Raw genomic sequence first — 12,705 nt, 5'->3', positions numbered from 1 at the left:
GTTATTAATGTCACAGATGGGGTATCTCAGGGCTCAGTTAAGTTATTAAATCTGGATTAATGTCACAGATGGGGTATCTCAGGGTTCAGTTAAGTTATTAAATCTGGATTAATGTCGCAGATAGGGTATCTCAGGCTCAGTTATGTTATGAAATCTGGATTAATGTCACAGATGGGGTATCTCAGGCTCAGTTACGTTATGAAATCTGGATTAATGTCGCAGATGGGGTATCTCAGGCTCAGTTTTAGGAATAACTAACAAATTTCTAAGAGATATCAAGATCTTGGGTCTATGAACAAGATGCTACTAATTTACAAAAGGATTTAGATCATTTAGTGAGTTAAGCAAGAAAACGGCAGGTGGGTTTTAATTATGATAAATGCAAGACAGTGCCCATGATTTTAATTATAATTCAGATGGGAATAACCTTAACAGTGCCATGAAAGAAAGGGTCTTGGTGTATTAAACCATCCAAGCAGTATGCTGTTACAAGTGGTAGTGGTGTATCAAACCATCCAAGCAGTATACTGTTACAAGTGGTAGTGGTGTATCAAACCATCCAAGCAGTATACTGTTACAAGTGGTAGTGGTGTATCAAACCATCCAAGAAGTATGCTGTTACAAGTGGTAGTGATGTATCAAACCATCCAAGCAGTATGCTGTTACAAGTGGTAGTGGTGTATCAAACCATCCAAGCAGTATGCTGTTACAAGTGGTAGTGGTGTATCAAACCATCCAAGCAGTATGCTGTTACAAGTGGTAGTGGTGTATCAAACCATCCAAGCAGTATGCTGTTACAAGTGGTAGTGGTGTATTAAACCATCCAAGCAGTATGCTGTTACAAGTGGTAGTGGTGTATCAAACCATCCAAGCAGTATGCTGTTACAAGTGGTAGTGGTGTATTAAACCATCCAAGCAGTATGCTGTTACAAGTGGTAGTGGTGTATCAAACCATCCAAGCAGTATGCTGTTACAAGTGGTAGTGGTGTATCAAACCATCCAAGCAGTATGCTGTTACAAGTGGTAGTGGTGTATCAAACCATCCAAGCAGTATGCTGTTACAAGTGGTAGTGGTGTATTAAACCATCCAAGCAGTATGCTGTTACAAGTGGTAGTGGTGTATCAAACCATCCAAGCAGTATACTGTTACAAGTGGTAGAGCAAATAGGATTTTAAGTTGTATCTACAGAAATATTGAATAAAAGTTTGAATAGGTTATAATTTCCTTGCTATATTAGTCACAGGTTAGACCATATTTTAAGTGTTTTGTTCAGTCGTGGGCTTCTTTACGTGAGAAAGGAAGTGGTATTGTTTTGAATTACTTTTGTTTAATGTTACATATTGTTAGTCTTAGAGTGAATCAGACAGTTTGTAAATGTTGGATCCTGATATGTGTGTGTGTGTATAAATATATATAATCTGTTGGAGATGGACACTCCAATTTCAACTTGTTTGTGAACTGTTATTTGTTTCAATGTGGTAAGTACAGTGTATGACTACTTCATTCTTTTCTCACTGATTTTATTACAACAGAACACATGTTCTGTACCACAAGTAACCAGTAAAGAAGAATGAATTTCGAAACATTATACCAAGTACATGGACCGAGAAACTTAAGCTGAGTAATTTTAGTGGAAATCAATATGAAATAAACCACGTTATCTTGTGGGGAAAACATAACATTTGACAGATATATAGGAATCTATAATAATCTTACCTTGATGAACAGAAAACTAGCAAAACCATTCATGTAAACAGGTCAGTTAATAAATTTGTCTCAAATTATTCAAAAGTTCTAATTATTGAATTCACCTTTCCAATACCCTTTATTGGCTGGGTTTTCTTTATGTATCATTACATTAATCACTCATAACCAAACAAGTCTTTGCAGGTATACAAAATAGCTTTATTCAACAAGTATGTTTTTTTTAGGATTTGAATTATTAATTCATATACAAGGTTAAAAATATTTGTCTTCTATCAAAACCACACCTTAACATGTTTAGTCTGACATTAAACATTTCACTTTTTTGAAAGGCCACAAAGAACCACTTTTTTTTACATTATTAAACTACTTAGAATTAAAATTTTCTCACTTTCAAGAGTTTGAAGTTTCGGTTGCATTACTTTTAGATCCTCCAGTTTGACTCAAATGTTTCACTACGTCAACCCAATCCCAGCCTCTTGGCTTCTCTCCCTTGGCATCTAGTCTGTCAAACATTTTTCTTTTCTGTTGCTTTGTTAGTTGTGGTTTCTTTTTTTGTGATACAGCGCCCTCTTGCTCCTGAAAGTAATAATAATAACTAAGGTATATAAAAATATTATAACATTTTAAAAGTTTGGAACTAATTTGTAAAACTGTTTTAGTAAGGACTGGATATGTCTGAAATATTATAATGTATTTTAAATGATATATCTTACTACCACCAGGTGGCACACAAGAAGCCCTGATGCCCTATTAGCTACCAATAAAAATTTTTGGAAAGAGCCCCAAATCCTCTCCATAAAGTTAAGTAAAATTTGCTAAACACTCACTCAAAATCACATTTGATTCCACATTCCTCTTAATTACAAATTTATGGATTTCAAAACAAAAATACTTTAAAATAGTACTTTTGCCTACTAGAAGTTCTCTTGTCGTTACCAGAACTTGTCAGTCCTACTATTCATTATTAGAACTCAGCAACTGGATTATATTTATGTGAATTCATTAGACATGTTTTTTTTACAAATAACTATATCAGATGAAACTTTAAAATGCCTCTTCTATTTTTGTCTTTTTAACCAGTATATATCCGGGATTATTACATGATAGATATAAAAATAACATGCAAACCATTACTTGAGCATGTGCAGAAGAAAACATGACAATACTTCAATGGCTGTTAAAATATAAAGTACATAATAAACTTAAAGCTGGGATAAATAATAATTTCTGTCCCCAAGCACAAAACTGTGCGATGGACTATCTGTACTCTGCCCACTGCTGACACTGAAACCAAAACTTTAGACAATCATTTCTTTGTTCCCAAGCACAAAGCTGTGCGATGGACTATCTGTGCTCTGCCCACTGCTGACATTGAAACCAAAACTTTAGACAATCATTTCTTTGTTCCCAAGCACAAAGCTGTGCGATGGACTATCTGTGCTCTGCCCACTACTGACATTGAAACCAAAACTTTAGACAATCATTTCTTTGTTCCCAAGCACAAAGCTGTGTGTATTGAAATATCTACTTCAACTCTTATTTTTGGACTTTCACAGACAAAGGTGGTGATACCAAAAGCTTATTACCTGATTTACGTTAAAATTCTTAACTAATGCTTGTACCGAGATAACCGAAAAGTACTGACAGAGAAATCAAAAGGCATCAACATTTATTACTCCTGTAAAAGAGATTGACTACAACACTTACAGAAGAATCATTCTTCATGTGATACGAACATGCTTTCTAAACATTAAATTTATACTTCTCTTAAGACTGATTAAAAAGTACTTGTATAAATATTGTTCTGTTCCAGCTAGCATGGAGTTCTTTCTTTATTGTGCAAAATGTGTCATTGGCAGTGTATAGGATGGGTATAAGTTAGAATACTGTCATAGTCTTCTTTTTATTGAAACCTCAAAAAATATAAAAGGCCTAATGTTAATGCATTAGGACAAGCATAATTAGAAATGACCATTTTTAATGTTTTACACGTCTGTGGAAATGTGCATACCTTCTGTATGATTGTGACATTATAAAAATTATGTTTTACCAACAAACACATTTACAACTATACATAACAAGATCCTAAGAATAACAGAACTCAACTTACAGGAACAGTGACAGCACTGGTATCCTTTGTGGAAAGACCATCTTCTGTGGCTGTCAAATGCACTGGTTGGTTCTGTAATAATTTTTCAGAATTTTCTTTTGCCCATTCTAACAATGTATATGTCATTGGCATACCAAGAAGTTGTTCTGCCTAAAAATTAAAACTCTTTTCATAAGTCACTCATACAACACAACATTAAATTCATGAGATACATGGTAAAACTGAAAAGTTTCCATACTGCCACTAACCATTACCTTGTAAAATTATTTTACTCTTGTATTTTTAAAGTCAACAAAAAGTGTATGTTTTAAGTATTGCATCATAAGAAAAACGTCTTAAAAACTGAGTGAAGCAGTGTTCAAAATGAAGCTTACAATGTTTTAAAGGAATGTTTAGACACTCTATCTTCACTTTTTAATTATCACATTTTATGTAAAAATTTATAATGTGACAAAAACAAAGTGAAAAAAAGGATACAAGAAATAAATAATTATATACAGTACTTATTTATGTTACAGAACCTTGGATTCAGTAACAATTTTAAACAGTACTTATTTATGTTACAGAACCTTGGATTCAGTAACAGTTATATGAAGTATTTATTTATGTTACAGAACCTTGGATTCAGTAACAGTTATATGAAGTACTTATGTTACAGAACCTTGGATTTAGTAACAGTTATATGAAGTACTTATGTTACAGAACCCTGGATTCAGTAACAATTATATACAGTACTTATTTATGTTACAGAACCTTGGATTCAGTAACAATTATATGAAGTACTTATGTTACAGAACCCTGGATTCAGTAACAATTATATGAAGTACTTATTTATGTTACAGAACCTTGGATTCAGTAACAATTATATACAGTACTTATATATGTTACAAAACCCTGGATTCAGTAAGCTAGAAATACAAAAATATTCACTGTTAATAACACCAAGAATGTGATATACTAAGAGAAACTAAACAGTTTTAGTACAAAAGAATGAGAAAAGAACAGTATGTTACAAATTAAATCAAGTAAAGAATAGATATTATTTAGAGATTGAAGAGTTTCCATGTCATGTTATTAGAAGTTTCATATTCAGATGTTTAGAGGATTTTTAAAGTTTGAGAGAAAAACCAAGTGTTCAGTTTCTGTATTATATTAATAACTTCCAGTGTTTACTGATATACCCATATATTCAAGTGCTTTTAAAAATAACAATTTTACTCACATCTGAAGATTTACAGCTTCCACACATAAAATGTACAATTGGCACATGATATTTTTATTGTCTGAACTGGTTATATAGGTAACTCATGAATTATAAGTTACCACACCTGGACCCTTTGTGTGAGTTGTAAATATGATAAAAGATAATTGTTCCTCATCCAGTACACAGATTTGAAAAGCCTTTCCAGTAATCACTTTGAGTACAAACAATTTAAAGCTGGCCAACTGGTGAACAACAAATATAATTTTAATGGATAAATATTCCTTATGTTTGTTTGTCTTTCCTTTGCTATCTGCATGCAAGTTATTCTCTCTAGATTTCAAGAAATGGTATTACACCTATACTTTAGCCGTATCCAATAAATATCAGCTTACATGAATACCACATATTTACTGACCTCTTCAAGAACTCTGGATACAATTTCTGTTTTAACTTCAGGTTTCCTGTTGATAGAATTTTACTGATCTAAGAATTATACAAGCACATCATCAGTTTCACAAAGTCAAGACTTGTTTCTTATTTGACAAAACTGATACATAAACAAAAACTTAACAAATGTTTTACTTTTTTCCACTTAAATAAATTTAGCAACATTGTACAAATGTCCCGTGTTAGCTGGACAGTTATACACCTTTTTTATTAATATTATTATGTATATCAATAAACTTTTCATAAGGAACTGGTTTCAATGATACTGTGAGGAAATATTTCATAAAAAATCTTACTTAACACATCTTGCAGCTTTCTAAAACCTCTCTTTGAATTATCTTGGACCTCCAAATCACACTGTAAAAGTTATATTCAGAAATTCTACATCATTGTATTATTATGGCAAGTACAATGAATAATTATGATAAACTTACAGATATTTGTTGTAAAATGCATCTAGGTTTACGTTAGGTTTTGAATTTGGATAATTCTCACTCCACGATATTTCCAGAAGGTAGGACCTGTTTTCTCCCTGTTCAGTCACCTACTGAGGCAAAACAGAGTTTGTTGAAAACCTTATTTTAGTACCTTTCTGAATCCTAATTGGATACTTTGCAAAATTAACTGGAAAAGATGTTAGCATTACAAAGTCTTGTAACCTGATGTTACACTTACTGACAGTGGATACAGATCAACATAAAATGATCAATAAATTACTATAGCTAATTTATATAAAGGTAAACAATGTTTACATTGTGTTTATTCATCAGTTGGGTATAATCCTAGTAGGATCTCACAAAGTCTAGTTAACTCATGAGATTTAGATCAGTCCTCAAACTATGTATATACTAAATAAATAAACTAATCCTCATAATAAAATATATATATATATATTAAACTTTCTAACAAATGCAGTTCATGAAGATGCAGACTGTCCGTGAAAACTCAAATAAAGAATGTTTGTTGCATCTCAAGACAGCTGGTATGGGTATCAACACTTTTACTAACAAAACAGAGAACAGTATTTTGACCTTCTTGGGTCATCTTCAGGTTAACAGAGAGAGAATGTGCAAACAGCCATTCTGAGATGCATTTTTACTTCAAGGGGGTTTCTCATCATCATGAAATAATGTTTTTTCCTTACACTGAACTCTATTTGCAGCACTGAAAACAACAGCAGTATGACTACCCATAGTTTCTTATGAATACTATGAGAAGACCAAAGCCAAACTCTATAAAGGAGTTGAAAAGGAACTCTGCATGTCAGATCGAGCACATTAAGCCACCAAAGAAAAAGAAATCCATATAACACACTGTCCTTAAATATACTGCAATAATTGATCTCTGCACACTGTGATTCTGTCCAAGAAACAAGGTCTACGAGGAGATGTCTAACCAATCAGACAATAAAAAAACTGGAGCAAAATCTTATCTATTTGATGTTACAAAGCAGACAACTAAAATATGCTTTTCCAACAAACCATAAGATGAATGAGAAATGTTGTGAGGTAAGGTGCAATTTTTTATGAAGCACCATACATCAGATTACAAAACACTCATCCCAGGTGAAGCACCATACATCAGATTACAAAACACTCCAGATGAAGCACCATACATCAGATTACAAAACACTCATCCTAGGAAACAAATTGACCCAACTTGCAAAAGTCAAAAGATCTCTAGCAAAGACACAAGGAGCATTGATAAGGCCCTACAACAGGTCACAAAACTGGTAAATATATAAACATTAAATGAAAAAAGTTTAGATGTCCTGTACTGTGGAGATAAACAAATGCAATTCTACTTGCATTAGTACATGACCGAAGAAGTAGAAGCCCAGAGGAAATGCACATAAGCCCTCTACCTGAAACAAGATACTCAAGACCACAATAGAATGATCTTTAAAAAAACAAGATGCAATACCATCGTCTTCAGGATCAACACACAGATGAAACAACTAGAAAAAGGAAAGTAATTAACTGCTGAATTACACAAAACTGAAGACTTTCCTTAAACCAGAAAAGAGAAATTATTTGTCCAAATTTTCATTAAGGGTGGCACAAGAAGGGAAATATATCTCTCCTATTACAAAGATGTCAGATAGACACGACTTAAAGAGGTTTAAGGCTATTATACTAAACTGATTTTAAATATGCATGCAAGACAGTGAATGACAACCACAGCTAGTATAAAAAACAGTGGAATAGAATACATCAAAATTACACTTTGACAATGTTTAGTGTTTCACAGATAGTGTGATGTCACTACAAACAGAAGGTAAACCATTCAGCAAAATAAGAATTTTGGGAGAGGGCATTTAAATACCAGAATAATGACATAGAGAAAATAAAAGTTAAAGACAGTAATACAATTTAAGAAGCCAGGCTAGTCTTACTATTGACATGCACAATAAAACTAACAAAAAGATATGATTCATATACAATATCCATATATAATGGATGGCATTAACAGGAGGAAAACATGTGAAACAGTAAAAATCCCAAAGAAAGTTCAGTTGGAGATAAGTTTATGTACCTGAACTGACAACAATAACCTAAATAAGGTGTGTATATGCCTAAACACACATTTGTTTTGCATGAAATTGTATTAGAAATTAAAACTGTGAATAACTAATCGGTATATTATTTGCCAATGCATATATCATGTGTGTGCATGTGTAAATTCACAAGTTTGAAAGAAACAAAGTCCTATACTGGTAATAAAACAAATACTGAGCCTGAGAGAACATTCCCACTGTAAACAAATTGGTGAACTATCCAATGATTTAATATAAAAAAACCTCACACCACAATGTCCACATTTCATCACTATACCAAGGCATATTGTATTCTTGTGTTTGCTTGCTACATGTTACAGAAGAGATGTGATTAAAAAGGAATACAGTCTACCAAAGAGTGGGCATGTCTCTACATCATTGAAATTAACAGTTTTAGTGACGAAATCAAACTCAGTAAATGAGTTATATAACAACTGACTGTGGTTTAAGTTACTGCTAACTATAATGTCTGTTTAATAGTTTTTGTTAATGTTTAACAAAGCACTTACTGTAATGAATTGACACTAATTGTCTCAGGTGGTCCTTACTGAGGTATTTATACAAGAACAGGATAAGTTCTTAGTTGAAAAATATAAAAACAGTGCATAAATGTCAGATGTCAGAAAAGTCATTGAAGTAGGAAGATGTGCTACATTTCAGCATGATGTTTTCATTTGCAGCATGGCACATTATATGAAGGAATAGAATATTCATTATGTCAAAGCTAATGGTTTTAGATGATGTAACAATGCTATCCTTAAAATCCCCAATGTGTCTAAGTTGAAACAGAGATAGTACAAAATTAAAATTATCATTCTGCATTATTACTGGCAGCAAATAACAAAATGTACAAACAGAGATAGTACAAAATTAAAATTATCATTCTGCATTATTACTGGCAGCAAATAACAAAATGTACAAACAGAGATAGTACAAAATTAAAATTATCATTCTGCATTATTACTGGCAGCAAATAACAAAATGTACATCTGGTGGCAAAATTTTCAGTCCAATAAACTGGCACACCAAAACAAAATTATTAAGACAATTTTAAAAATAAACTTAAAAATAAAATGACAGCCATATTAGGCTTAACACTGAGATTACACCTGCAAAGGCTAAAAAAAGTAACCAGACCTAAATAATCAATAATTTCAATTCTTTTTAAAAAATACTCATGTTAGAAGGAAAAGTTCTAGAAAAATGTTCAACCCATAATTATACAAAAACTATAAAGTGAAGTAATATGACTGAAGACATCCAACTTACTTTAGTTTTTTGAATAAAAAGCATCTTTTATTCAAGTAGTGTCTTTAACAAATGTATTTTCTTAAAAAGCTTGAAACATTATATATGTTCAACATGAATCAGAGGGTGTGATTTTACCTTGTACTGAAACTTAGTTGGTGACAGTTCCCTAAAATGTTCATCACCATCATATATTGACCTCAGAACTTCAAGCTCTTCCTACAAGATATACATAAATATTAATTTACCTTTCCAAAATGTGCAATAATCAATGGAAGATAAACTTCATTAGTTAAGAATAGTTTCAATTAGCAGTATCGTATTAGATATTGTTAGTGTGTGCGAATGATAAATTAATTATACAAAATGTCTTCATAGTTCTACAGAAAATAACTGGATACGACCTGAAAGTTCAATTACAATAAACAGTACCACTAGCACAAATGATGTAAACAAAAACCTGCATAAGAAAGGCAGAATTAAGTGCAAAGTACAGAGGTAATTTTAAAGACAAAAGATTTGACCCTAAATTTGCAATGTTGTCATCATAAGATAAAAGCTAGATGCTTTATGTAGCAAAACCTGTGAAGTTAAATATTTATTACAATCTAACTTTATGAGCATATAGTGTTACAGGTAATAATGAAACAAAGCAAAGCATACTATTACTTTTGAACCTCAGTTTTATATAAAATATTAGCAATATAACTTGTTTAGTTTTATTGTAATTTGAATAATTACGTACAAGTAAGAAAAGTTGCATCTAGCTAATTATACCTTAGTAACTCAAACAGAATGTAAACATTCATAGAAATACCTTAGCAGTTTAACACACTATCTTCAGACATGCAGTTCAGAAACAAACTCAGGAAAAAAACAACTGAAGATTGAGAAAATCATTATTCTTTACATTCTTAAAAAAATACACAAACATTTCTATAAATAGCATTGACATATTTACATGATAGATACGAGAAAGTACTTATTATCTTGAGTTATACTTTTCAAACTCGTGCCTGAGACGAGAGGTTGAGTCTTATATTGAGAATAAACTCATGACAAAAAGTTACAGCTCGATTTCCACTCACCTCTTGAAGTTCTTTACAACTCATGTTACAAGTGGATTTCCTTTTTTACTGAAAATAAAAATACAACATTAATTACAAAACATAAGTTTGTTGTTGAATTTCTCCATTTTACTGAAAGTGCTACATAGGTGAACTGAATTTTTAAAATATAAGAACATAGCACAGCTTCTTGTCAAACCAGCACATAGTGCACATGTATAAAAAATCACAACTACATGTGATGCATCCTTTGTCAAATATTGATGATGTACATTTCTTGTTTGTACTCATTTTAATACTTACCTATGGTTCATCCAAAGAAAAATATATTTGGAATACCAACTACATTTCTTCACCAAAACAAAAGATGGCGTTTATACTTGGAAACGTGGTACACTGATAACCCTTTAGCTATTTTGGAGCCCTGGCTTGAAATAATATACAAAATACATAAATAGCCACATACTGACTTCCTAACTGAGAGAATTCTGCAAACTGTTTACCTTTTCAACAGTATATGACAATCTCAACAAAAGGAAAGAAAATATCATACTATAGTTACATATTAGATAAAAGCCATGTGCATCGTGATTTAAAGTCTTCCACAATTATGTAGCCAGTAATCATGTATCAAGATATATAGATTCAACCTGGTATTGATAAAAGGTTAACTACATATATCAATATTTGTAAAACTGGTAGAAAGTACATTGCAAATTAGTTTCGTTGTAGATAATAAGTTAATCAAAATTATTGGAAAAGCTTTAATAGTTTATTTTATTCACAATACAGAGAACTTGTGATTATTATGAGAAAACAAGTTTTAGTGTTAAAAAAGTGTACAATAAAACACTTTCTGGATGTAAATTTGGAAAGGAAATCATTTTATTATAATTAATATTGCAGAAAGAAAGATTTATGAGATAAGGAACCATTTAGTCCTTCATGGTTGTCCTTGGAAAAATTAAAACTTTAAATCTACCCTTAATTTTAAAAGCCAAGATCAACTTAAGCCCTGAATAGTTCAATTCTACTGCTGCTGATGGAAACTTATGGAATAAGTCAACCATCCTCTTAGAAAAATAGAACAATCTAAATTGGAACCCAGCTTACTTTATTCAATTATCTTCAGAATATTGCACAAAGAAATCAAGGTATTAATTCTGTAAACTTTAATAAGATGAACTCTTCTTTCTCAAGTGAAGATAAGGGATCTTATCCTATCTCTATAAGATAACTCTTCTATCCCAATAACCATCTCTGCACTCTGAGCCCTTTCCATGAATTCAGTATCCTTTATGATTAAAGAGACAAAAAATTGTAAACAGTATTTTAAGCAAGGCCTAAATAGTTATTTGTATAGTAATAATTACACCATTCTATTAATTACTCTACTACTTGTAGTAACAACTCTTCAATAACTTGTGTAACTGATAAACAACATAATAATCGTTTTCCTCATCACACTCAATGAATTAGTTCCCATCTATACTAAAAGTGTGATCCAAATTATTATATTCCAAAATTTCTACACTAAACCAGTACTCTTGTACAGTAATAATTACACCATTCTATTAATTACCTTACTACTTGTAGTAGTAACACTTCTTCAATAACTTGTGTAACTGATGCTAAACAACATAATAATCGTTTTCTCACTACTATGAATTAGTTCCCATCTATACCTAAAAGTGTGATCCAAATTATTATATTCCAAAAATTTCTACACTAAACCAGTACTTGATGTCATCAATTTATGACTTACTTTCCATGAACAATATCAGGTAAAAACTTAAATGTTATCTAAAAAGCAAGTGTGTACAACTATATTTACGTTACTAAAAAATTTGATTAGGTACCAACTTTTTAATGATTACAACTTAAGAAGTAATCTTATTAATTGGTTACATAATGATAATTCAGATATTTGAGTAATATATTACTAGTATTTCATTTATTTATATAATTAGTGCTAACATTTGTAAAATAATCACCACAACTAAATACATTTGTGTTGTGTATTACTGAAGTAAAACTAAAAAGGAAAAACAGGACTACCTAATTTTACTCTAAACTTTTACTATTTCGAATCCTAATCAAATAAATTGCAAATTGTAATGTAATTTGTTAGGTCGTCGTTGCTGTGAATACTACAATTTCACTTTCTCTCGCTCTTTTTACTGATAAAACTTAGAGATTAATTTTATAAGTAGAATCGTTTTATACCTAAAAAATCTAATAAAACATTGTTTATCCTTCTACTGAAATTTTGAACATGTTAAACATATATACAAATCATTTAAAAAAATCCTAATAGTAAACGCAAAATCTTTCTCTATTTCCATGCGTGTATGTTCAATACAG

The 12,705-nt window shown here is 31.3% G+C and overlaps 1 protein-coding gene across 1 annotated transcript; it reads right to left on the bottom strand.

The window, feature by feature from the left end:
* Positions 1 to 1,884: 1,884 nt before the first annotated feature.
* Positions 1,885 to 12,590, bottom strand: LOC143256293 (RWD domain-containing protein 4-like). Its single transcript, XM_076513348.1, has 7 exons — positions 12,571 to 12,590; positions 10,363 to 10,412; positions 9,413 to 9,493; positions 5,904 to 6,013; positions 5,438 to 5,483; positions 3,819 to 3,968; positions 1,885 to 2,284 (listed from the first exon to the last, which is right to left on the bottom strand). Exons 2-7 carry the CDS (start codon positions 10,384 to 10,386, stop codon positions 2,099 to 2,101), a joined length of 597 nt encoding a protein of 198 aa, XP_076369463.1. The 5' UTR covers positions 10,387 to 10,412; positions 12,571 to 12,590; the 3' UTR covers positions 1,885 to 2,098.
* Between the last annotated feature and the right edge of the window lie 115 nt (positions 12,591 to 12,705).

Source organism: Tachypleus tridentatus, chromosome 7, assembly GCF_004210375.1.
Source record: "Tachypleus tridentatus isolate NWPU-2018 chromosome 7, ASM421037v1, whole genome shotgun sequence".
NCBI classification, from domain to species: domain Eukaryota; kingdom Metazoa; phylum Arthropoda; class Merostomata; order Xiphosura; family Limulidae; genus Tachypleus; species Tachypleus tridentatus.
The sequence above is the reverse complement of the archived record's forward strand: the minus strand, read 5'-3'. Positions and strand labels throughout refer to the sequence as shown.

Coding starts and splice junctions, on each gene's coding strand:
- LOC143256293 (XM_076513348.1), bottom strand. CDS start 10,386: ATGAGTTGTAAAGAACTTCAAGAG. Junction 9,494..10,362: donor GTTGTAAAGAACTTCAAGAG/GTGAGTGGAAAT, acceptor TATATCTTGTAG/GAAGAGCTTGAAGTTCTGAG. Junction 6,014..9,412: donor CAACTAAGTTTCAGTACAAG/GTAAAATCACAC, acceptor TTGCCTCAGTAG/GTGACTGAACAGGGAGAAAA.